The sequence below is a fragment of the Mytilus californianus genome, unplaced genomic scaffold, assembly GCF_021869535.1.
Source record: "Mytilus californianus isolate M0D057914Y unplaced genomic scaffold, xbMytCali1.0.p SCAF_11, whole genome shotgun sequence".
In the NCBI taxonomy this organism is placed as follows: Eukaryota; Metazoa; Mollusca; class Bivalvia; order Mytilida; family Mytilidae; genus Mytilus; species Mytilus californianus.
The window spans coordinates 1461792-1486913 of NW_026262593.1; the positions used below are offsets into that span (position 1 = coordinate 1461792).

Sequence of the window (25122 nt, forward strand, 5' to 3'; positions counted from 1 at the left end):
ACATTTAGCCCTAAGCTAGAGCACGGTATAACCATCAAAGAGCAAGACTAAGATGGTTCTTACTATTTTCGCTGCACTGTTTAAAAGCAATTATATTTTATCCTCACAGCTTTATAACATCAATGCTAAACTTCGTACTTTATTTGGCCTTCTTTTTTTTATTGGAGCGTCACTGATGATTCTTCTATAGACGAAACGCATACCAAATTTTAATCCTGTTATCTATCAGGATGAGTTTATGTATATTGTAAACCAAATAATTTACAGTCTGTCTGACTTTTAGACTCATTGGTAACTTGGAGAGAGACATTCGAGAACCACGTGTCATACAAACTAAACTTATATTTTTTTTAAAAGCTGTTCCAAATAAACACGGAAAGGGTAAATATATCAAATTACCATTTAATGCCACAATGAAGCTATAGTCAGGTACATATGTATAAAAGAGCTCTTTTTCAAAAATGAAATGATAGGTTATAACCTCCTTAGTTTAATTCTCTTTACAGTCGACCAGTGAAATAATGTTCATACTACAGCATCTACCAATAGTATGTCTTGTTTTAAGCGGACAGTTATGTGTCGTTACCAGTTTATGTAGCTCTAAGCTTGGTAAGTTATATGTGTCTTGAGAAGCTCATGTAGTTCTAAGCTGGGTAAGTTATATGTGTCTTGAGCAGCTTGTGTAGCTCTAAGCTTGGTAAGTAATGTGTGTCTTGAGCAGCTGATGTACATTTTAGCTTGGTAAGTTATACGAGTCGTGAGAAGCTCATGTACCTTTTAGCTCGGTAAGTTATATGAGTCGTGAACAGCTCATGTACCTTTTAGCTTGGTAAGTTATATGAGTCGTGAGCAGCTTATGTACCTTTTATCTTGGTAAATTAAATGAGTCGTGAACAGCTCATGTACCTTTTAGCTTGGTATGTTATATGAGTTGTGAGCAGCTCATATACCTTTTAGCTTGGTATGTTATATGAGTCGTGATTAGCTCATGTACCTTTTAGCTTGGTAGGTTATATGAGTCGTGAGCAGCTCATGTACCTTTTATCTTGGTAAATTATATGAGTCGTGAACAGCTCATATACCTTTTAGCTTGGTAAGTTATATGAGTTGTGAGCAGCTCATATACCTTTTAGCTTGGTAAGTTATATGAGTCGTGAACAGCTTATGTACCTTTTATCTTGGTAAGTTATATGAGTTGTGAGCAGCTCATATACCTTTTAGCTTGGTAAGTTATATGAGTCGTGATTAGCTCATATACCTTTTAGCTTGGTAGGTTATATGAGTCGTGAGTAGCTCATGTACCTTTTAGCTTGGTAAGTTTTATGAGTCGTGAGAAACTAATGTACCTTTTAGCTTGGTAAGTTATATGAGTTGTGAGCAGCTCATATACCTTTTAGCTTGGTAAGTTATATGAGTCGTGATTAGCTCATATACCTTTTAGCTTGGTAGGTTATATAAGTCGTGAGTAGCTCATGTACCTTTTAGCTTGGTAAGTTATATGAGTTGTGAGCAGCTCATGTAGCGGTAAACCTGGTTAGAGTTTTAAGGGTTCATAGTATTGCGTTTTATAATAAAATCAGCTTATTTTTTATAATGGATTTAGGTCTATTCTTATCTTCTAGTCTTATATTTCAAAGTGCAAGTGAAATATGTATTTTTAATTAATATACTGTAAAAGATAGTCGAGTAAAACAAAAGACATTGGTGTTTTAAAGCTTGAATCATATAATGAAATTCACTTTTGAAAGCATAACATCATTTTTTTTTTTTACAAATCAAAAACAAATATTGACTATTCTGATCTTTTAACCTTTGATTCTATATTTGAAGAACACTCATTGTTTGATGACCTTATTGGAATGATGTTAAAGCTGAAAGGAACAGGTACTAATGATTTGATTTATATATTTTGTTCATATTCCCCTCTCCTTGTCTTTTTCAATATCATGTCTGATATGTCCTATTCGTATATCAAACACCGAATTCTGATTTGGTTCATCTTTTTTATATTCTCTTTTTCGACGTTTGTTTTAAAAAAAATGCCATTTAATATAAAAATGATGCTTATCGCTATTAATAAGTTGCATATAATTTGAGAAAATAAACGATTATTCGTGCTGAGTAAAAAGCATTTAGCAGGTTTTTTGTTTGTCTGAAAAGGAAATCAGACGAATATATTCTTAGGATAATAAAATATATATAAGGCAACGTTATACTCCTTTAAAAGACCATATCAAAATAAAAATAAAACATGTTGTAATGTAATTTCAGGGCATGGAGGACCAGGAAATATATCGACTAAAAAAGATACACCTGCCTTCACAGCCTACAGGAATACTGTACAATCTCTATCGTCCAATGCTATTGTAAAGTTTGATAAGCTATGGACAAATAATTTGAATGCTTACGACGTTACTACAGGTGTCTTTACTGCTCCAATGCCTGGTCTTTACCACTTCTCAGCAGTTGTTATGTCAGAAGATGGTAAAACACTGTTTCTCCATTTATGGCACAATGATACAAAGACCGCTGGAAGTTTTACGCGAGGCGATGGTCATAAAACTGGTACCTTTGATGTTGTGCTGAATTTAAAGAAAGGTGATCGCATCTATATAAGGTGTAAAGGAGGTAGTGACAGTCAAAAAATCTATAGTGATGGTGATAACTACAGAGAAGGTACTGTAGTTATCACCATCTATAGTGATGGTGATAACTACAGTACCTTCTCTGGATATGTTATCGCTAAATAAAACCTTACAAAGTATTTATTTTGCTTTATTGTATTGGAAGACAAAAATAATCATCAAATGTATTAGACTTATAATTCGCCCGATTTTTGGTATGATTCGTCTTATTCATGTTTAGTTTTCTATGTGATTTTAGTTTTTGGTGTTTGTCATTTCGTCAGGGTTGTTTTTGGCCATAGTATTGTCGGTTTTTATAAGATTTATGATTTGTGAAGGCTCCTTTGGTTTCTTCTCTCTTTTTTAACGATTCGTCTACATAAGAATTATCAGTGGCGCTTAAATCTAAAACAGTAAGAACGCCAAAACAAATATAATGTTGAAAAACATTAAAAACCAATGATTCTGAAAAGTTGTACCAGATACGTCAAAATCCATAAATATGCTTTTGTGTAGAGAAACCTTAACGTATCGAATTATTTCAAGACAGAATAAAAAGAATACTAATAGATTAAATTCAGAAATAATTTTTGGAAGACTCTTTAGATAAGGGACTTTCCGATTTGAATTTTCCTTGGAGTTCGGTATTTTTGTTATTTTACTTTTTTTTTTCTTTTTTTTTTGTATGACATTGACAATACACTTGAAGTCTATTGGAGAATAAAGGTTTGGACCACGATTTGAAACTCTAACGTCAGATCGGGCTCCATTTCACGAACGGAAGTTCGATTAGAAACCAGTCACAGATAAACTGTCTGCTTTCACATGGTCCTGTGCTATATCTCAAGTTAACATAATTTAATTAGATTCAGTTTGTTAAATAAAGGTTTTGTTTTCATTCTCTAATTTTTTAAATCTTTGTTGCCATGAGAATAACTGGTACCGCTTTCAGAATAAATCGTATTATCATGAGTAAACGAAGATGTACAAGGAACACTTTCGGTCAACGGTGCATCAAGTAAACAACAAAACGTAACCAAATAGATGTCACCACACGTTCGCAAAGAACAATTATTTTTAACTACATTGCGTAACTAGCTTTAAACGCCATAAAGTAAAACAAACTGTCATAATATAAAAGAATCATAACATCACTTTCAAAGCTTTGGAGAAGCGTTTACAATATATTTGACTTAACCAAATTTTTAATGTACCATCCCAAAGCCAGGGATTTGCAGTCAAGTTGTTTACGTTTGTTGTTATCAGACATTTTTACTTTTCGCTTGGTGCTATTCATTTTATGCGGTCTTAGGTTTTCTTTCTTTGATTGTTTCACACCTTGTTATATATGTGGCTGTTATATACGATATAAGCTTTGTTCATTGTCGAGACTTTTTACTAGCCTACAGTCGTTTAGATCCTTATTTTTCATTGGATAGTTGTCTCAGTGGGCATCATACTACATCTCTTTGATTTTAATGTTTACATCCTATGCAAACAAACATCATGGTTAAAACAAAAACGTCAGAATATTGTGGTATTTAGAGTTGAAAAGGTTGACTGATTCAGGTAGTATTCCGAGTAATTATTTAATGGACTTTTTTTAAAGAAAATACGGGTTACATATCAATGAGACATCCATTTTACGATACAAATACTAGTAAAAAAAAATAATCAACCGTTTCAGTTTCACCAATAAATACGGTAAAACGTTAGGTGATTTTTTTTAAATATTTTTTCGTCAGCTATTTAGAAATTAGACATAATGTTATTAGGACCTCAAACTACATACAACGCTGTTAGAAAATTGCAATAGTGTGAAATTGTCTCTTTCGTTCTTCAAAAGTCACAAAATATATATGTAAATCCCACATAAAACCTTCTCTATGTTCTTCCAGCTGTTACAGTGAGTGAATCTTACATGTAATATCAAGTAACATTTTTTTATTTTCTAAAACTATGTTGTCACACTTATTTTAGATCAGAGCATTATATTTATCCATGATTTACACTGATTCTAACATGACGTTCTTCAAACGCTTTGATTACACATCCGTGGTAAAATATGAATATATTGTTTGGGCTGTTCCAATCGTACTCCCGCGTCATATGTTGTTTTTTTTATGAATGAGCTACCCGACGTCATAGAACGATGACGTAAGAATATAAGCATTTTACGGGAAAATACACGCTTGTGAAACCATAAATCATCACAACAAAAAAACGTAAACAATCGATGCAAAAATGTGTTATATAAGCCATTTTTTGTATACATATAAGACATATAAGTACAATTATCATTTAGATTCGTCCAAACCTATCTAAATATGTTATCGGAAATAGTTTAAGCATGTCATTTATTCAGTTTGCTCCGGTCTTTTACGTCAATTTAATAGTGCGTTTATTTATAGGAACGGCAAATAATGCCTTCATCTAGAGCGCTTCGATCCAAAACAATAGCCGTATTTGTCCTATTAGAATCGAAATAATTCATGGGGGCTTGAATATATCGTGATTTTACCACGGGTTGTCCCTTTATGCCGATATTTTACCCCTCGCTATCGCTCAGGGTAAAATATTTGTCATGAAGGGCCAACCCGTGGTAAAATCACGATATATTCAAGCCCCCATGAATTATTTCTTAAATTTAAAATTATAGAGATTCAAACCAAAATAGTAGATGACTCTGGAGTGTCTTCAAACTTTATCAGTAAATTATGTTTCCAAAAGCTGTTCATAAATTATAACAGCATAAAGGCGGAAGGAAAATAAATGACATGTTTGCCTGCGGGCATCCCCTGTGTACTCAAAACACTGTAAAGTTTAACTTAACTGGTAAAAAAAATATATTCATACCATTGGCAATCATACCACATCTCCTTATATTTATACAAAATGAAATTTCAATCGTTGCATATTGGCTTTGCATGATGTATACATACGCAGTATCGTCCAATCAAACCCAATGTATAATGCAGTGAGAGTGCCATTCTCTCTACACGTTCATGATTCCTTCAAACAACTCTTTATCTTATATCTCATTTACAATTACTGACTACAGATGTCGTAATATTTTAAAGTCAATTTATTTGTTGTTGTTCCAAGTCCGTTGTTATTTTCAAGCACGTTGACAGAACTTTGTAAAGCAGGATAGAAGGAAAGTTTATAATTCGCCCTCACATTTCAGAAATTATCTTTAACTTTGCGATCTGAATCATGAATTTTCACATAGTATATACTAGTTTTGATGGATAAAAAAATTGTCTGATTCTACCTATTTCTACGAGAGAAAAAATATTACAGATTTTTTTCATTAAATTAAATACTCCAATTCTTTTAATATTATGTTAAGGACAACGATATTGATAGATTACAGACACATAAGAATATTATTACATGTTAATAGTGAACAAAAAGGTAAATCATGATACACCGAGGAACAAGTGATTAGTATGCTGGAGTTGCTTATTGACAACGTATTTGTTGAATTTGGTGATAGACTTTATCAACAAATTGTTGGTATTTCTATGGGAACCAACTGTGCGCCTCTCCTTGCTGACCTCTTCTTATTTTCGTATGAGTCGGAGTGAGTTCCTTCAGACACTAGTCAAAACAAAATGATTTAAGAAGCCAAATTATTTAATTTCACATTCAGATATGCTGATGATGTTCTTTCCATTAACAATTTAAACTTTTCTGATTGGGTTCAATTAATATATCCTTCAGAACTAGAAATTCAAGAAACAACATACACGGCTTCCTCCGCCTCAATTTTATACTTATATCTCGAATTTGACTCAATTTATACTTATATCTCGAATTTGACATAAACGGTCATCTCAGTACCAGAATCTATAACAAACGAGACGATTTTAATTTTGAAATTAAAAATTTTCCCCACCTTAGCAGCATACCAACTTCACTTGCAATTTGGATATGCATTTCCCAACTCATTCGGTATTCAAGAGCTTGCAGCTGCTACTCAGACTTTATAAAACGTCACCAGTGTCTGGGCATAAAAGTCGATGAACCAGGGTTATGTCAAAGAACGTCTCGTTTTTTTTTCGAAAAAAAAAGTTCATCGGACGATACCAAGATCTTGTTGATCAATATTCCGTATCAACTTCACACATAATGCATGATGGTCTTGAAGTATAGATTCTAGGAACTGACGTTGTTCATCATATTAATTACGTGTTAAAGTGATCTTTTTATTTGTCTTTGTATATTTTTAACATTTACTGTTTTTGGTAATATCCTTTTCGTGTGGCTCGGTATTTACACATCCCGCCATTGTGTTATTGTGCTATGGTCATTTTTGGTATTAATGTCTTTCATTTTTGTGCTAGTGCTTTTTCTATAGAGTGTCTGCATGCCATTTTGTTTTTCTTTGTTGACATAGTTCTTTGTTTTTATAGGGATCAAGATTATAACACAGTGTTGACTGCTGTACCCAAATTTTGACAATTTTTACCTATTATGTCTGTTTGTTTTGCTCAAACATTGTTGTCAACATAATGGAATTCTATGTAACTGTCATACAAGTGAGAGGTTTAACTAGCTATAAAACCAGGTTTAGTCCATCATTTTCTACATAAGGAAATGCCTGTACCAAGTCGAGAATATAACAACTATTTTCCATTCGTTTGATGTGTTTGACCTTTTGATTTAGAAATTTGACTTTCCAGTTTGAATTTTCGTTGGACTTCAGTATTTTTGTTATTTTACTTTTAACACATTTGGACACATTATCATAACCCTGATTCAATAGGCCTATGCTCTAACTCCCAAAAACCGCCGCGTTAAAGGAAGAGTAGCTGCAAATACTAGTGTTAAAGTCTTTGATTTAAACTGATTGATCCCAATATCACCTTGACTCAAGCCTTTGGCATAAAAGATTGAGAAAATCACAAATATTAAAATCACTACTACTATGATATAAATATTTAAGCTTTGTGGGCCTCATTTTTTGGAGAATACAACCAGTCTTTGTTCTGGTGCAACACTGACATTCAATTTGAAGTCTATTAGAGAATTGAATTTGTTGACCTCGATTTGAAACTGTTACGTCAGATTAGACTGCGATTTCAAGAAACAGACATCGATTAGAGACCGTTCATCGACCAATCTAACGTATTATTGCCATAAAAGCGGGAGGTTTGGCATGCCACAAAACCAGATTCAACCCACCATTTTTTTCTTAAAATGTCCTGTACCAAGTCAGGAAAATGGCCATTGTTATATTATAGTTCATTTCTGTGTGTGTTACATTTAAATGTTGTGTTTTTGTTGTGTCGTTGTTCTCCTCTTATATTTGATGCGTTTCCCTCAGTTTTAGTTTGTAACCCGGATTTGTTTTTATCTCTATCGATTTATGAGTTTCGAACAGCGGTATACTACTGTTGCCTTTAATTATAATATGTAAAAAATTGCTTCCACATGTTTATGTCCTTTATCGCAAGTAAAGATAAATCAGCTAAGTTTATAAAAATAAGAAGATGTGGTATGATTGCCAAATAGAAAACTCTCCACCAGAAACCAAATGACATAGAAGTTTACAACTAAAGGTAACCGTACGGCCTTCAACTAAGAGCAAAACGCATACCGTATAGTAACCTATAAACGGCCCCGAAAGAACTATTGTCAAACAATGCAAACGAGAAAACTAACGGCCTGATTTATATACAAAAAAATATCGAAAATAAATATGATATACAGCAACAAGCGACAACTACCGAATTACAGGCTTCTGCTTTAGGACAGGCACATATATAATGTGGCAGGGTTAAACTAGTTTGTTGGCACAAAACCCTCATTAACCTGGGACAGTGATGTTACATCACAACATAAGAACAAACTTTAAAAATCAGTTGAAAAGGGCTTAACTTATCAGATCGATACAAAGCAGAAAAACATCTAACAAAAACACAGAGTGGACGTGGCAGGGTATTTATACATCCCCACAACAAAAAAGATACTACGTACAGATCAGAGAGTACTCACAGTTACTAACAGCTAGTTCAAAGTCAATAACAATCAATAAAAATACATACATCTAAGACTAAAATATCAATCAGTACACATCCAACATCTAATTGATTTAATGCAAGGACGTCATTAACAGTCAGAGAACGACATGACCTTGTGCAATGGCAAGATATAGGTATTGACAGATTGTAGAGCCATGAATGTGCACATGTATATAAAAATTCCATTTAGTTTGATTTTAATTTAGTCAGTTTTGTGAAGGTTTTGTTCTTATCGTCCAGTTTGTTTAATTCTTTGTTGCCATGAGAATAAATGGTTCTGCTTTCAGAGTATATTGTTATGATTCTTAATAAACGGAGATGTACAGTGAACACTTTTTGTCAACGGTGTATCAAATAAACAATAAAACTCAACCAAAATAGATATCTGCGGGGTTACCACACGTCCTAAACGCCATAAGTCATAGAAAAACTGACAATTGATATCAACAAATCGTTACATTACTGTCAAAGGCTGAGCGTTTACAAACATATTTGATAACGCCACATTTTCAATGTGCCAGTCCCGAGTCAGGTGTAGTCAAGTGGTTGTAGTTAATTGTTATCTTACATATCTATTTGCCCAATTTAGATTTGAGACCTTTGGATTTTACTTTTAATAGTTTCAAATTTTGTAATATATATGTGCCTGTTGTAGCTTTCTATATGGTATGGATTTTGCTAATTGTCAAAGGCCGTATAATGACCTGTAGATGAAACAATCATTGATTCTTTCCTTGCGTTCGAAGCTGTCTTCAATATTTACCTTAATCGGGAACGCCAAAACCTAAGCATAAAAAAATCAGGGGTGTGTAAACAGGAAGAAACTCTAGGAGCTATATGATCAAAAAGGACCTGGACAGAATTGTCAATGTATCTAAGATTAACTTTCCTTGGGGAAATTGGAACCTTCGTTTCGTGATAGTGAATTTATCTAGTGGGAATTTCAAATAAGAAAGCTATTTATCATTCTAGTACGTACCACCAACTTCTTATCTGATAATACTCTCGGAAACAAACAGTTAACCAGCAGCGGTATCGACCAAGTTCTGTTACATGAAAAAAACACTTTATCAATGGCGTGCTAACGACGCGCTTTTCTGTATTAACCTTCATCAAGGACACTCAAACACAAACATTTAACAGCCAGTGATGTGTAAATACGATATGTATAATCTATATGTATGACAAAGCTGGACCTTCATATAATAGCCGATTTTATTTTAGGTCAAGTTTCCTTGAGGGAGTTTGAACCTTAGATTCTTAATAATAAATGCAGTTCTTTACTTTATTTTCTATGTTGGGTAGTTGTCTCAATGAAATTGATGCGACAACTCCATATTTTATGTTCACATCTTACGCAAACAATCATCGTGGTTAGATGACTCTAAAACACTAACAAACGTATATGTTTTGGTATTTAGAATAAAACATCTTTGGGAACACATTCTGTGAATTATACGTTGCAACGGTTTAATATACTTTTTTATAGATATAGGATATATATCAATGAAACAGCAACCTAACGACACACATAAAAAATAAAGTTCACAAAACAGTCTTCATCAATACAACGTTATCTAAATAAACTCATCATAGATACCAGTATTGAAATTTTGCATTAGCGCCAGACGCGCGTAAACAACCAGTTGCTGGGTGTCTACTAATAGACGTTTTTACTATCTGCTTTCCGAAATATGACACACTGTTGTTAGGACCTCACAGTAAACACAGGACACAATTTTAATAAAGATTATAACTATTTTAGAAGATTGCACCAGTGTGAAGGAGTAGATGAAGTTGGATATGTCTTTTCAAAAAGTCAAAAAAATATAAATTGTTTATAAAACTTTTTCTATATTCTTCAAGCTGTGACATTGCGAGAATCGTACATGTAATATCAGGTTACCATTTTCATTTTCGAAAGCTATGCTGTCACGCATACATCGACATTTAAAAAAATACATGTGTCTATTATTGACAATGAATCTTTAATTACAGAAGTTTGAAACAAAATATGAGAAGGTAACTCTGATAACTTGTTTGCAAGAAATAAAAGAAAAAGAGTTTTTGTTAAAAATAAACATATAAATGAAGATTGCTTTTCAGAAAAAAACTTATCTGATTTAATGTGTAATCAACCTACAAAATTTCTGTATTTTTGAGATAAGAAATAATAAAATCTTTTATATATTTTAATTTAAATGAAAGGTCTAACAATAAGCATATTTGGCATTAAAATCAGAAAATTCAGAGAACTCTTCAGATTGCGGAATATTCATCCTCGGACAGAACGGATGTTGTCATGATAAAGAGCATTTTTCAAATGTTCTTGTGTGTATTTTTTTCAGTTCCACTGATCTAAGTAATAGGAAGAGGGTAAAGACTTTAACAACAAGGTTAACCCCGTCTTAAATTCATTTGCCTGTCCAAAGTCCGGATCCTCGTCAGTGGTTGTCTTATTTCATACTTAAATATTTTTGTAACTTGATGGCAGATCTTTTGTACTGCTATTCATTCACAACCGTGTATAGACTCGGTACGATTTAGAGTTGACATATTGTTTGTCACCTTTTTGAGGACTACATGATATATATTGTCGATAGTGTTATTTTTTTTCACAATGCAAACTTAATTTTACTTGTGGGGGTGTATAAGTACCCTGCCACGTCCAGCCTATGTTGATGTTAGATGTATTTCTGCTTTGTATCCATCTGACGAGTTTTCAATTGATTTCTATAGTTTGTTCTTATGTTGTACTGTAACACAACCGTCCTATGTTAGGGGATGGTTGACGCCTTTAAACTAGTTTAATCCCGCCACATTCTATATGTGCCTGTCCCAAGTCAGGAGCCTGTAAATTCAGTGGTTGTCGTTTGTTGCTGTATATCATATTTGTTTTTCGTACATTATTTTGTACATAAATAAAGGCAATAGTAGTATACCGCTGGTCAATAGTCATAAATCGATTTAACTGAAACAAATCCGGATCAAAAACCAAACTGAGGGAAACACATCAACTATGAGAGGAAACAAAACGGAACAACAGAAACACTGAACTGCTACAAAAACAAACGCCAACATACATAGAAACGGCAATGTGATAACAACTGCCATATTCCTGACATGGTACAGGACATTTTAAGAACAAAAGGTGAGTTGAACCTGGTTTTATGGCTAGCCAAACCTTCCGCTTATATGGCAATGTTAAAAATACCGATAAAATGACATAATACGTGACAGGAATGCAGTACAAATAAATGCAAGAACAATTAGGGCAGAGAAATACATAAATAAATATTATAAAAGTACATTTCAACATGTTAACCACAGAATAACAACGAACACCTAAAATTAATTTACGACAGAACACAAATACAGCACAATAGAATAATGAACACACAAATCTGGCCGTTTGTTTTTCTCGTTTGAATGGTTTTACATTTGTCATTTCGGGGCCTTTTAAAACTGACTATGCGGTATGGGTTTTATTCATTGTTGAAAGCCGTACGATGACCTATAGTCATAAATTTCTGTGTCATTTGGTCTCTTGTGGATAGTTGTTTAATTCGCAATCATACCACATCTTCTTATTTTTATAATAGATCAACACGTGTCAAACATCCATCTATCGTATGCATGCATAACAGGAGACATTTACAATGTCGGCACACTCGGGCTCGCTTCTTTTGGGGTTTGTGATTTTTACCTTGATTTGTCTCTCCTTTATCGATTTACAAGATTAAAACACCAGAGAACTGAGTTTGACTAAATATGGCAATTATCAGAATATCGAACAATCTAATAAACGTTATTACAAACAACTTCACGGTATAGTATTTATGGTTTAATTTTTTAAAATAAGAAAATGTGGTATGATTGCCAATAAGACAACCTTCAACCAGAAACCTAATGTTCTAATTCATATCGCCGTGCCCCTTCGTATCTCTTACCGTCAATGTTTTTGTTACTGTTCCATGTCTGTTGTTATTTTTAAGCACATGGTCGAAACTGTGAAAAGCAGATAGAAGGAAATTTGTATTAATTCGACCTATCATTTAAGAAATATTCACATAATATATGCCAGTTTCGGGAAATAATGTATAACTCCAATTCCACTTTTTTTACAAAAAAAATATCCAATTACTTTCACTTAATTTAATACTGCATTTTTTTAATATTATGTTAGAGACAACGACATTTATAGGTTATAGACAATATAAAAATATTAGTACATTGTTATTTTGTTGTATGTTGTCATATATATCTGCATGATGATTGTCATATAAATCGCTGATGGTATCAGTATGTACAGTGTCTATTATCTTAGTCAATACATGCTGAAACTTTCCCATGATGCCATTTTATGCATTAAATACATTAATGTATTTTACATTGAAGTAACATCCCAAAGTAAATTGAGTCTAGACATCCGTAAATCAATGAAGGCCACTAAATATCTTGAACTATATCATGCTTAAATTATATCAAGAACAATGAACGACAAAATGGATACTTTGATAACATACATTTGTATATTGACTGCAACCATTGATGGCTTTTTGTTTTAACTAGGAAACATTACCCACAATGATTAACACAGAACATTTTTTTTTATAAATATACTGATTACCCATCTGGATAAATCCGTCCAAAACTTACATTCTTAATATGATCAATGAATCCGATTTGTTAAAATTCAATAAAAGCAATGCATCTAAGCCTTAAAACAATAAATTATCTAAATTGAGTTTGATCATAAAACAATTGTGTGTAAATCGTACTAATATTCTTTCAATGTAACTTTTTAAATAGTTAAGGATTGAACTGTTGACAAAGGAATAGGTCTCGCCTGTATGAATTTTTATCGAAAATTCAAATGTTGAAATTAAAATGGCAATCGTTGACATGTAAACTATACAAAACACTCAAGGCCAATCTAACATGACTGTAGGTGCATGGCCAAATATTCGCCCTGGAAAAACGATATGCTATACTTATACAACTACAGACAAAATATCATTGACTTAATTAACATAAGTGGTTCATCTTAAACTAACCTAATCACTACAATTTACATGAAAACTAGGCAAAAAAATCAAAGTCAATAGACAACGACTGAGGGGCAGAACCATTTAATCCAAATGGAAATGATATCTAAAAATGCTGATATGACTATGAGACTAAGAAGATGTGGTATGATTGTCAATGAGACAACTCTCCACAAGAGACCAAATAACATAGAAGCATACCAAATATCATTTAACTACCATTAACGGTTCACCTAAAATTGACTTAATCACAAACTTTTGTATCTAACCTCAACAAAATTTTCAAGGGCGATAGAGCATGACTGATGGAGCAAAACCAAAAAATCGCCTTGGAAATAATATGTGTCAATGCCTATACCAATAATACTAAATATCATTGCCTTACATTCAGTGGTTCCCCTAAAATGACCTAATCACAAACTTTAACAAACCGTCGTCGTCGACTACGGAAACTGCACATCTGAGTCTCGTCCCACTACTGCGTAGAGGTGATCCAAGAAATCAATACTTTAAATTAAAATATTTTTTGTTGTAGTATTAGGAATAACTGAACTCATATATCTTGGGTTTCTTGAGTATATATAGTCCAATACAAAAACGTAAATCTTTGTTCATTTCTCAAATTCATCACGTTCCTTTTAAAGTTGACAACAAATAATATCTTACTCATTATAAACAACATTATGTATATTCACACGCCAGATATCAAATGCAAATTGCTTTTCGGATGACACTATGACCAGAAATTTTTGACTTATTTCTTATTACTGGTAAGCTGGTATACCCTGAGGAGATATAGACAAGCGTTTTTAAATGCGTGATTCTTCAATTGAACATACTGGGTAGATATAGACACGCGTTTTTAAATGCGTGATTCTTCAATTGAACATACTGGGTTGGTCAATCGTTGTCGTTCCTCCAGTTCCTTGAATCGCATAGTTGAATTACTGTTTATATTATTTTCGGTATTTTGCACGATTTCATTTCGTCTATTTTTAGACGTCTGCATACGACATTTTCTTTTCCATTGACAAACCCCAATCATTCCCATAAATAAATAATATGAAAGAAAAATAACAAGAACTAAAATAGAATTTTTACGAATTTATGGTATCGTTTCAGCTCCGAAACATTTTGAAAGAACAATGGAGTCATTCTCCCTTAAATATACAAGCTCACTTAAATACCCAGAAATGCAAATGGTGTTATTTGTTGCAATTATTTATATCTTATTCAATTGTTAACTGTATCAAGTTTTTTTCGAAAATCGTAAATATTTTGACTAGCAAATTATTTTTATTCGTTATAAGTTCTACTCAACAGGTAATGATTGCGAATGATTAAACCTATAAATAAAGGCAACAGTAGTATACCGCTGTTCGAAAACTCATAAATCGATAGAGATAAAAACAAATCCGGGTTACAAACTAAAACTGAGGGAAACGCATCAAATATAAGAGAACAACGACACAACAAAAACACAATATTAAAATGTAACACACACAGAAACGAACTATAATATAACAATGGCCATTTTCCTGACTTGGTACAGGTCATTTTAAGAAAAAAATGGTGGGTTGAACCTGGTTTTGTGGCATGCCAAACCTCCCGCTTTTATGGCAACGTCAAACACAACACCAAAACGACAACATCACATGACAGGACCACAATACAAATAAATGGGTGAACATATAGGACAAAGAAACACACGAATAATAGCTAACAAAAGGTACTAGGCTTAAAATTCAATACGCCAGACGTGCGTCTCGTCCACACAAATAAATTATAAGCCTAGTATCTTTGATGACTGTTTTGTATTAAAACAATAATGGCCTTACTAAATAAATCTAATTATAATCGGAATGTTCAAACATCTGATATGACTGCTTTATTAAAACAATAATGGCCTTACCAAATAAATCTAATTATAATCGGAATGTCCAAACAAATGATATGACTGCTTTATATTAAAACAATAATGGCCTTACCAAATAAATCTAATTCTAATCGGAATGTCCAAACATCTGATATGACTGTTTTATTAAAACAATAATGGCCTTACCAAATAAATCTAATTATAATCGGAATGTCCAAACATCTGATATGACTGCTTTATTAAAACAAAAATAGCCTTACCAAATAAATCTAATTATAATCGGAATGTCCAAACATCTGATATGACTGCTTTATATTAAAACAATAATGGCCTTACCAAATAAATCTAATTATAATCGGAATCTCCAAACATCTGATATGACTGCTTTATTAAAACAATAATGGCCTTACCAAATAAATCTAATTACAATCGGAATGTCCAAACATCTGATATGACTGTTTTATATTAAAACAATAATGGCCTTACCAAATAGATCTAATTATAATCGGAATGTCCAAACATCTGATATGACTGCTTTATTAAAACAATAATGGCCTTACCAAATAAATCTAATTATAATCGGAATGTCCAAACATCTGATATGACTGCTTTATTAAAACAATAATGGCCTTACCAAATAAATCTAATTATAATCGGAATGTCCAAACATCTGAAATGACTGCTTTATTAAAACAATAATGGCCTTACCAAATAAATCTAATTATAATCGGAATGTCCAAACATCTGATATGACTGTTTTATTAAAACAACAATGGCATTACCAAATAAATCTAATTAGAATCGGAATGTCCAAACATCTGATATGACTGTTTTATTAAAACAACAATGGCCTTACCAAATAAATCTAATTATAATCAAAATGTCCAAACATCTGATATGACTGCTTTATTAAAACAAGAATGGCCTTACCAAATAAATCTAATTATAATCGGAATGTCCAAACATCTGATATGACTGCTTTATTAAAACAATAATGGCCTTACCAAATAAATCTAATTCTAATCGGAATGTCCAAAGATCTGATATAACTGCTTTATTAAAACAATAATGGCCTTACCAAATAAATCTAATTATAATCGGAATGTCCAAACATCTGATATGACTGCTTTATATTAAAACAATAATGGCCTTACCAAATAAATCTAATTATAATCGGAATGTCCAAACATCTGATATGACTGCTTTATTAAAACAATAATGGCCTTACCAAATAAATCTAATTATAATCGGAATGTCCAAATATCTGATATGACTGCAATATTAAAACAATAATGGCCTTACCAAATAAATCTAATTATAATCGGAATGTCCAAACATCTGATATGACTCCTTTATTAAAACAATAATGGCCTTACCAAAAAAATCTAATTATAATCGGAATTTCCAAACATCTGATATGACTGCTTTATTAAAACAATAATGGCCTTACCAAATAAACCTAATTATAATCGGAATGTCCAAACATCTGATATGACTGTTTTATTAAAACAATAATGGCCTTACCAAATAAATCTAATTATAATCGGAATGTCCAAACATCTGATATGATTGCTTTATTAAAACAATAATGGCCTTACCAAATAAATCTAATTATAATCGGAATGTCCAAACATCTGATATGACTGCTTTATTAAAACAATAATGGCCTTACCAAATAAATCTAATTATAATCGGAATGTCCAAACATCTGATATGACTGCTTTATTAAAACAATAATGGCCTTACCAAATAAATCTAATTGTAATCGGAATGTCCAAACATCTGATATGACTGCTTTATTAAAACAAAAATGGCCTTACCAAATAAATCTAATTATAATCAGAATGTCCAAACATCTGATATGACTGCTTTATATTAAAACAATAATGGCCTTACCAAATAAATCTAATTATAATCGGAATGTCCAGAGATCTGATATGACTATTTTATTATAACAATAATGGCCTTACCAAATAAATCTAATTATAATCGGAATGTCCAAACATCTGATATGATTGCTTTCTTAAAACAATAATGCCCTTACCAAATAAATCTAATTATAATCGGAATTTCCAAACATCTGTTATGACTGCTTAATTAAAACAATAATGGCCTTACCAAATAAATCTAATTATAATCGGAATGTCCAAACATCTGATATGACTGCTTTATTAAAACAATAATGGCCTTACCAAATAAATCTAATTATAATCGGAATGTCCAAACATCTGATATGACTGCTTTATTAAAACAATAATGGCCTTACCAAATAAATCTAATTATAATTGGAATGTCCAAACATCTGATATGACTGCTTTATTAAAACAATAATGGCCTTACCAAATAAATCTAATTATAATCGGAATGTCCAAACATCTGATATGACTGCTTTATTAAAACAATAATGGCCTTACAAAATAAATCTAATTGTAATCGGAATGTCCAAATATCTGATATGACTGCTTTATTAAAACAATAATGGCCTTACCAAATAAATCTAATTATAATCGGAATGTCCAAACATCTGATATGACTGCTTTATTAAAACAATAATGGCCTTACCAAATAAATCTAATTATAATCGGAATGTCCAAACATCTGATATGACTGTTTTATTAAAACAATAATGGCCTTACCAAATAAATCTAATTTTAATCGGAATGTCCAAACATCTGATATGACTGCTTTATTAAAATAATAATGGCCTTACCAAATAAATCTAATTATAATCGGAATGTCCAAACATCTGATATGACTGCTTTATCAAAACAATAATGGCCTTACCAAATAAATCTAATTATAATCGGAATGTCCAAACATCTGATATGACTGCTTTATTAAAACAATAATGGCCTTACCTAATAAATCTAATTATAATCGGAATGTCCAAACATCTGATATGACTGCTTTATTAAAACAATAATGGCCTTACCAAATCAATCTAATCATAATCGGAATGTCCAAACATCTGATATGACTGCTTTATTAAAACAATAATGGCCTTACCAAATAAATCTAATTATAATCAGAATGTCCAAACATATGATATGACTGCTTTATTAAAACAATAAATGCCTTTACCAAATAAATCTAATTATAATCGGGATGTCCAAACATCTGATATGACTGTTTTATTAAAACAATAATGGCCTTACTAAATAAATCTAATTATAATCGGAATGTCCAAACATCTGATATGACTGTTTTATTAAAACAATAATGGCCTTACCAAATAAATCTAATTATAATCGGAATGTCCAAACATCTGATATGACTGCTTTATTAAAACAATAATGGCCTTACCAAATAAATCTAATTATAATCGGAATGTCCAAACATCTGATATGACTGCTTTATTAAAACAATAATGGCCTTACCAAATAAATCTAATTATAATCGGAATGTCAAAACATCTGATATGACTGCTTTATTAAAACAATAATGGCCTTACCAAATACATCTAATTATAATCGGAATGTCCAAACATCTGATATGACTGCTTTATTAAAACAATAATGGCCTTACCAAATAAATCTAATTATAATCGGAATGTCCAAACATCTGATATGACTGCTTTATTAAAACAATAATGGCCTTACCAAATCAATCTGATTATAATCAGAATGTCCAAACATCTGATATGACTGCTTTATTAAAACAATAATGGCCTTTACCAAATAAATCTAATTATAATCGGGATGTCCAAACATCTGATATGACTGCTTTATTAAAACAATAATGGCCTCACCAAATAAATCTAATTATAATCGGAATGTCCAAACATCTGATATGACTGCTTTATTAAAACAATAATGGCCTTACCAAATAAATCTAATTATAATCGAAATGTCCAAACATCTGATATGACTGCTTTATATTAAAACAATTATGTCCTTACCAAATAAATCTAATTATAATCGGAATGTCCAGAGATCTGATATGACTGTTTTATTAAAACAATAATGGCCTTACCAAATAAATCTAATTATAATCGGAATGTCCAAAGATCTCATATGACTGCTTTATTAAAACAATAATGGCCTTACCAAATAAATCTAATTATAATCGAAATGTCCAAAGATCTGATATGACTTCTTTATTTGATCAGAGTTAAGATCATTCTTAAATATGTTTAGAGAATTTAAGAGAAGATAACACATGGTCAATAAATAACCATTAGTAGATGAAAACTAGAATGTTATGACAAATAACTACATGTAGGACAGACAACTTAAAGACTAACAATTTGGTTCTTGTATTTATAAAGTTTCCAGTGTGATATTCTAACCAGTAAGACATAATCATATAAATTAGCTAGCTTTTGCTGAAATCCATTTTTGGTGTCAGATTATAAAATGATTTCATTTGCACAAAAAAAAACCTCGAATTATCTCGTAATCTAATCAAATAGAATCTGCGTTATCGTTCGTGATGCTGGTAAGATCATTTATACAAATTGTGAAAAGGCTAGGATAGAATTAGTTTTTGCATTAAATAAACAGGTATAGATCTGTCTAAATGTTACAAGCAGGCACAAAACCTTTTGTAATCAGATTTGAGGTAGTTAACAGTTTGCATTTGAAAACAAGAATGTAATCAACAATATATTTACGTTTTATGTATAATATTAGTATCTTGCAAATTTGGTCAAAATTAGTATTAGAATGCTGAGAAAGATAAATATCAGGAAATTTCCTGGACATCACAGACAAAGAGACCATAACAATATCGCCACAATATTCGTGAAAAATGACAAATGTTACAAGTTGTACCGTTTTTATCTTTTTTTTTTATTTATTATGTTGTTGTTTAACCTTTCTGTCACCATATATTTATTGTTTCCACAAGTATTTAAGTTGGTTGTTTTTGTGCTCACACTTCTGTGTTTTCTAAACACTTATTTATATATTACTAAACCATATAACTTATCGTACTTATTTGGCCTTTTTAATTATTTTGATTCGAGCGGTACTGATGACTCTTTTGTAGACGAAACACGCGTCTGACTTAAATAATCTTAAGCCTGATATATATTACGAGATCATTTATTATCATGTCCAGTCATTATTGAGAATCCGATGCTTCTTGGTGAGAGAGTGCAACGGTCTCAGCATGTTGAGAACCATTGCAACAACTCTTCGGGGGTCTATAGGTGGCCTATTGAAAAACTAAATTTCTCTCCCTATTGAATTAACTTATATATCATATTTTGCAATCGTCAGTCAACATTACCCGCCTGTCATGTTCAAGACCGTTCTATTATATCTATTGTTAACAGTTTGGACTTGAACATGAATGAAATACTTGCCACTGAGCGTAAAGCAAACAACAATCAATCAATAAAATTCAAATTAAGTTTCAGATACGAAAGTAACCTAAAAACGAACAATGTTAACAACCCTAGAATTTTACCTTTATTTAGTCTGAGTAATCACAGTTCGCTAATAAAGCCTGGGAGGCATAGGAAAAAGCTTAATAGCTCTGAAAAACTTGAGCTGCTGTCCTGATGTGAACGACTGTATCAACATTGTTCACTTAACATTAAAGAAGTTGAAATGAATTATTTTTGTTTTAAGTGTCCTCTTTATAATACCTTTATTTCAAAAGTTTCCAAAACACGAGAAACATCAATCTCGAAAGCCTTTTTATCTGGATCTATACAAAAGAAGATTAAGTGTTTAATACAATACTTAGTCTGGTATGAAAAGAATCTTTTATTTGAGACAGGAAAAAGTGATACACATTAAATTTAGCGTTATCCCTCTTTGTACTTGTTCTCGCTTCTCCTAATATTTTCCATCTTCAAAATTCTAATTTAATAACCAGTATGAATGTTTTCTTGCATGTGATGTTTGTTTGAATATTGTATTGATTTGTATTTTATATAATCTCAATGGGCCCTTTAATTTGGAATATATAATTTTGAATTATATTTTTTTTATCGCAAGTCTTCCTAGTTAATGTTTTCAAGATCTATGTAACGTACAAAATAATAATAATACTTTATTCTAAAATCAAGTACATCTTATAGGATATATACAATGTTGACAAAATAATTGTACATGCATCATTGTTATATCATGATATGCATATAATACATAGAAATAATAAGATAGAAACGCAACAGCGTCTCTGTTTTATTCTTTCATATCTAGTATATTCATAGCATAAATCAAACAAATGTACTAAAATAAAAGTGTTAACTCCTTGCAAAGATGACCATTGATAATGTTGGTTTTACTGTTATAAACAATACGTAAAGGCGTTGACGATTATTTTACTGGACCTAAATAAGGGTTGCAACTCCATCAGACAAAGTTCACCTTTAAAGTTTTTTTCTCTGTATTAATATAACTATTTAGTTTAATATATTTAAAAGTTAATATATTTGACTTCTCTTGCTTTTGCAGACGATCTAATGAAGTAAAATACAAAATGACACATGTCGCATGTACTGACACAAGTATAAGACGGTTTATCTTACTACCAAGTGATCGGTACTGATTTTAACGGACGTAAATGTACATGGACACTCTAGCCCAGAAACTAGTGTTCCGTAAAACCACCAAAGGGTAAGCAGATGATGGTTCTAACTAGTTTCGCTGAACAATTTAGAGCAATTATATTTGGTCCTCACAGCATTATGTCATCAACTTCTTATTTTATTTTGCCTTGATATATTTTCTGATTCGAGTGTCTCTGCTGATTCTTTTCTAGGCGAAACGTTCGTCTGGCGTACATAATTTTAATCTGGTTATCTATTTGATGAGTTTATGTATATTGTAAACCAAATAATTTACAGTCTGTTTGACTTTCAGGCTTAACCGTAACTTGGAGACCGATATTCAGGAAACACGTGCCATACAAACTATACTAGTATCTTTTTACAGCTGTTCCAAATAAACACGGAAAGGGTATATATATCAAATTACAATTTAATGACACAGTAAAGCTTTAGACAGATACATATGTATAAAAGAGCTCTTCTTCAAAAATGAAATGATAAGTTATAACCTCGTCAGTTTAATTCTCTGTACAGTCGACCAATGAAATAATGTTCATACTACAGCATCTACCAATAATATGTCTTGTTTTAAGCGGACAGATATGTGTCGTTACCAGCTCATGTAATGCTAAGCTGGGTAAGTTATATGTGTCTTGAGCAGCTTATGTAGTTCTAAGATGGGTAAGTTATATCTGTCGTGAGCAGCTTATGTATTTAGTTCTAAGCTGGGTAAGTTATATCTGTCGTGAGCAGCTTATGTAGTTCTAAGCTTAGTAAGTTATATGTGCCTTGAGCAGCTTATGTAGTTCTAAGCTGGGTAAGTTATATGTGTCTTGAGCAGCTTATGTAGTTCTAAGCTGGATAATTTATATATGCCTTGAGCAGCATATGTAGTTCTAAGCTAAGTTTTATGTATCGTAATTAGCTAATGTATCTCTAAGCTTGGTAAGTAATATCTGTCGTGAGCAGTTCGTGTAGCTGTAAGCTTGGTAAGTTATATGTGTCGTCAGTAGCTCGTGTTGCTGTAAGCTTGGTTAATTATATGAATTGGGAGCAGCTTATGTAGCTCAAAGCTTGATAAGTCATATGTGTCGTGAGCAGTCCATGTAGCTCTAAGCTTGGTAAGTTATATGTCACGTGAGCAGCTCGTGTTCCTTTTAGCTTGGTTATTTATATGATTCGTGAGCAGCCCATGTAGCGGTAAGCTTGCTTAGGGTATAACGGGTTTAAAGTATTGCGTTTTATGATAAAATAACCTTTAGTTTTCATGATGGATTTATATCATGAGTTTTAATCTTATATTTCAAAGTGCAAGTAATATATGTATTCTTAATTACTAGACTGTGCAAGATAAAGTCTAGCAAAACAAAAGAAATTGAAGTTTTAAGGTAAAGAAATATCACTTTTGAAAGCATAAACGTAAATATTATTTAACAAATCAAATACGAATGTTAACTATTCTGATCTTTGAACATTTGTTTCAATATTTGCAGAAAACTCACTGTTTGATGACCTTATTGGAATGATGTTAAAGTTGAAAAGAACAGGTACTAATGATTAAATTCATATATTTTGGTCATATTCCCCTCTCCTTGTCTTTTTCCTTATCATGTCTGATATGCCTTATTCGTATATCAAACATCGAATTCTGATTTGGTTCATCTTTTTCATAATCTCTTTTTCGACGTTTGTTTTCAAAAAATGCCATTTAATATCAAAAATGATACTAATCGCTATTAATAAGTTGCATATAATTTGAGAAAATAAACGATTATTCGTGCTGAGTAAAAAGCATTTAGCAGATTTAGTGTTTATCTGTAAAGGAAATCAGACGAATGTATTCTTAGGATAATAACTATACAAGACAACTTTATACTCCTTTAAAAGACCATATCAAAATAAAAATAATAATTGTTGTAATCTAATTTCAGGGCATGGAGGACAAGGAAATATATCGACTAAAAAAGATACACCTGCTTTCACAGCATACAGGAATACTCAACAAACTCTATCGTCCAATGCTATTGTAAAGTTTGATAAGCTATGGACAAATAATTTGAATGCTTACGACGTTACTACAGGTGTCTTTACTGCTTCAATGCCTGGTCTTTACCACTTCTCAGCAGTTGTTATGTCAGTAGATGGTAAATCACTGTTTCTCCATTTATGGCACAATGATACAACGACCGCTGGAAGTTATACGAAAGGCGATGGTTATAAAACTGGTACCTTTGATGTTGTGCTGAATTTAAAGAAAGGTGATCGCATCTATATAAGGTGTAAAAGTCATGACGGTCAAAAAATCTTTAGTAATGATCATAACTACAGTACCTTCTCTGGATATCTTATTGCTAAATAAAACCTTACAAAGTATTTATTTTGTTTTATTGTATTGAAAAGCCAAAAATAATCATCAAATTAACTAGGCTTATAATTCGCCCGATTTTTGGTATGGTTCGTCTTATTCATGTTTTAGTTTTCTATGTGATTTAGGTTTTTGTTGTTTTCATTTCGTCAGGGTTGCTTTTTGGCCATAGTATTGTCGGTTTTTATAAGATTTATGATTTGTGAATGCTCCTTTGGTTTCTTCTCCTTTTTTAACGATTCGTCTACATAAGACTGTTCAGTGGCGCTTAAATCTAAAACATTTAAAACCAATGATTCTGAAAATTTGTACCAGATACGTCAAAATCATATATATGCTTTTGTGTAGAGAAACCTTAACGTATCGAATTATTTCAAGGCAGAATAAAAAGAATGCTAATAGATTAAATTCAGAAACTATTTTTGGGAGACTCTTTAGATAAGGGACTTTCCGATTTGAATTTTCCTTGGAGTTCGGTATTTTTGTTATTTTACTTCTTTTTTTTTTTTTTTTTTTTTTTTTTTGTATGACATTGACAATACACTTGAAGTCTATTGGAGAATAAAGGTTTGGACCACGATTTCTAACTCTAACGTCGGATAGGGCTCCATTTCACGAACGGACGTCGATTAGAGATCAGTCATAGATAAACTATCTGTTTTCACAGGTCCTGTA

The 25122-nt window shown here is 31.8% G+C and overlaps 1 protein-coding gene across 1 annotated transcript; it reads left to right on the plus strand.

The window, feature by feature from the left end:
* Positions 1-622: 622 nt before the first annotated feature.
* LOC127719348 (complement C1q-like protein 3) lies at positions 623-24455 on the plus strand. Its single transcript, XM_052225417.1, has 3 exons — positions 623-653; positions 1831-1884; positions 24014-24455. Exons 2-3 carry the CDS (start codon positions 1860-1862, stop codon positions 24439-24441), a joined length of 453 nt encoding a protein of 150 aa, XP_052081377.1. The 5' UTR covers positions 623-653; positions 1831-1859; the 3' UTR covers positions 24442-24455.
* The last annotated feature ends 667 nt before the right edge of the window (positions 24456-25122 follow it).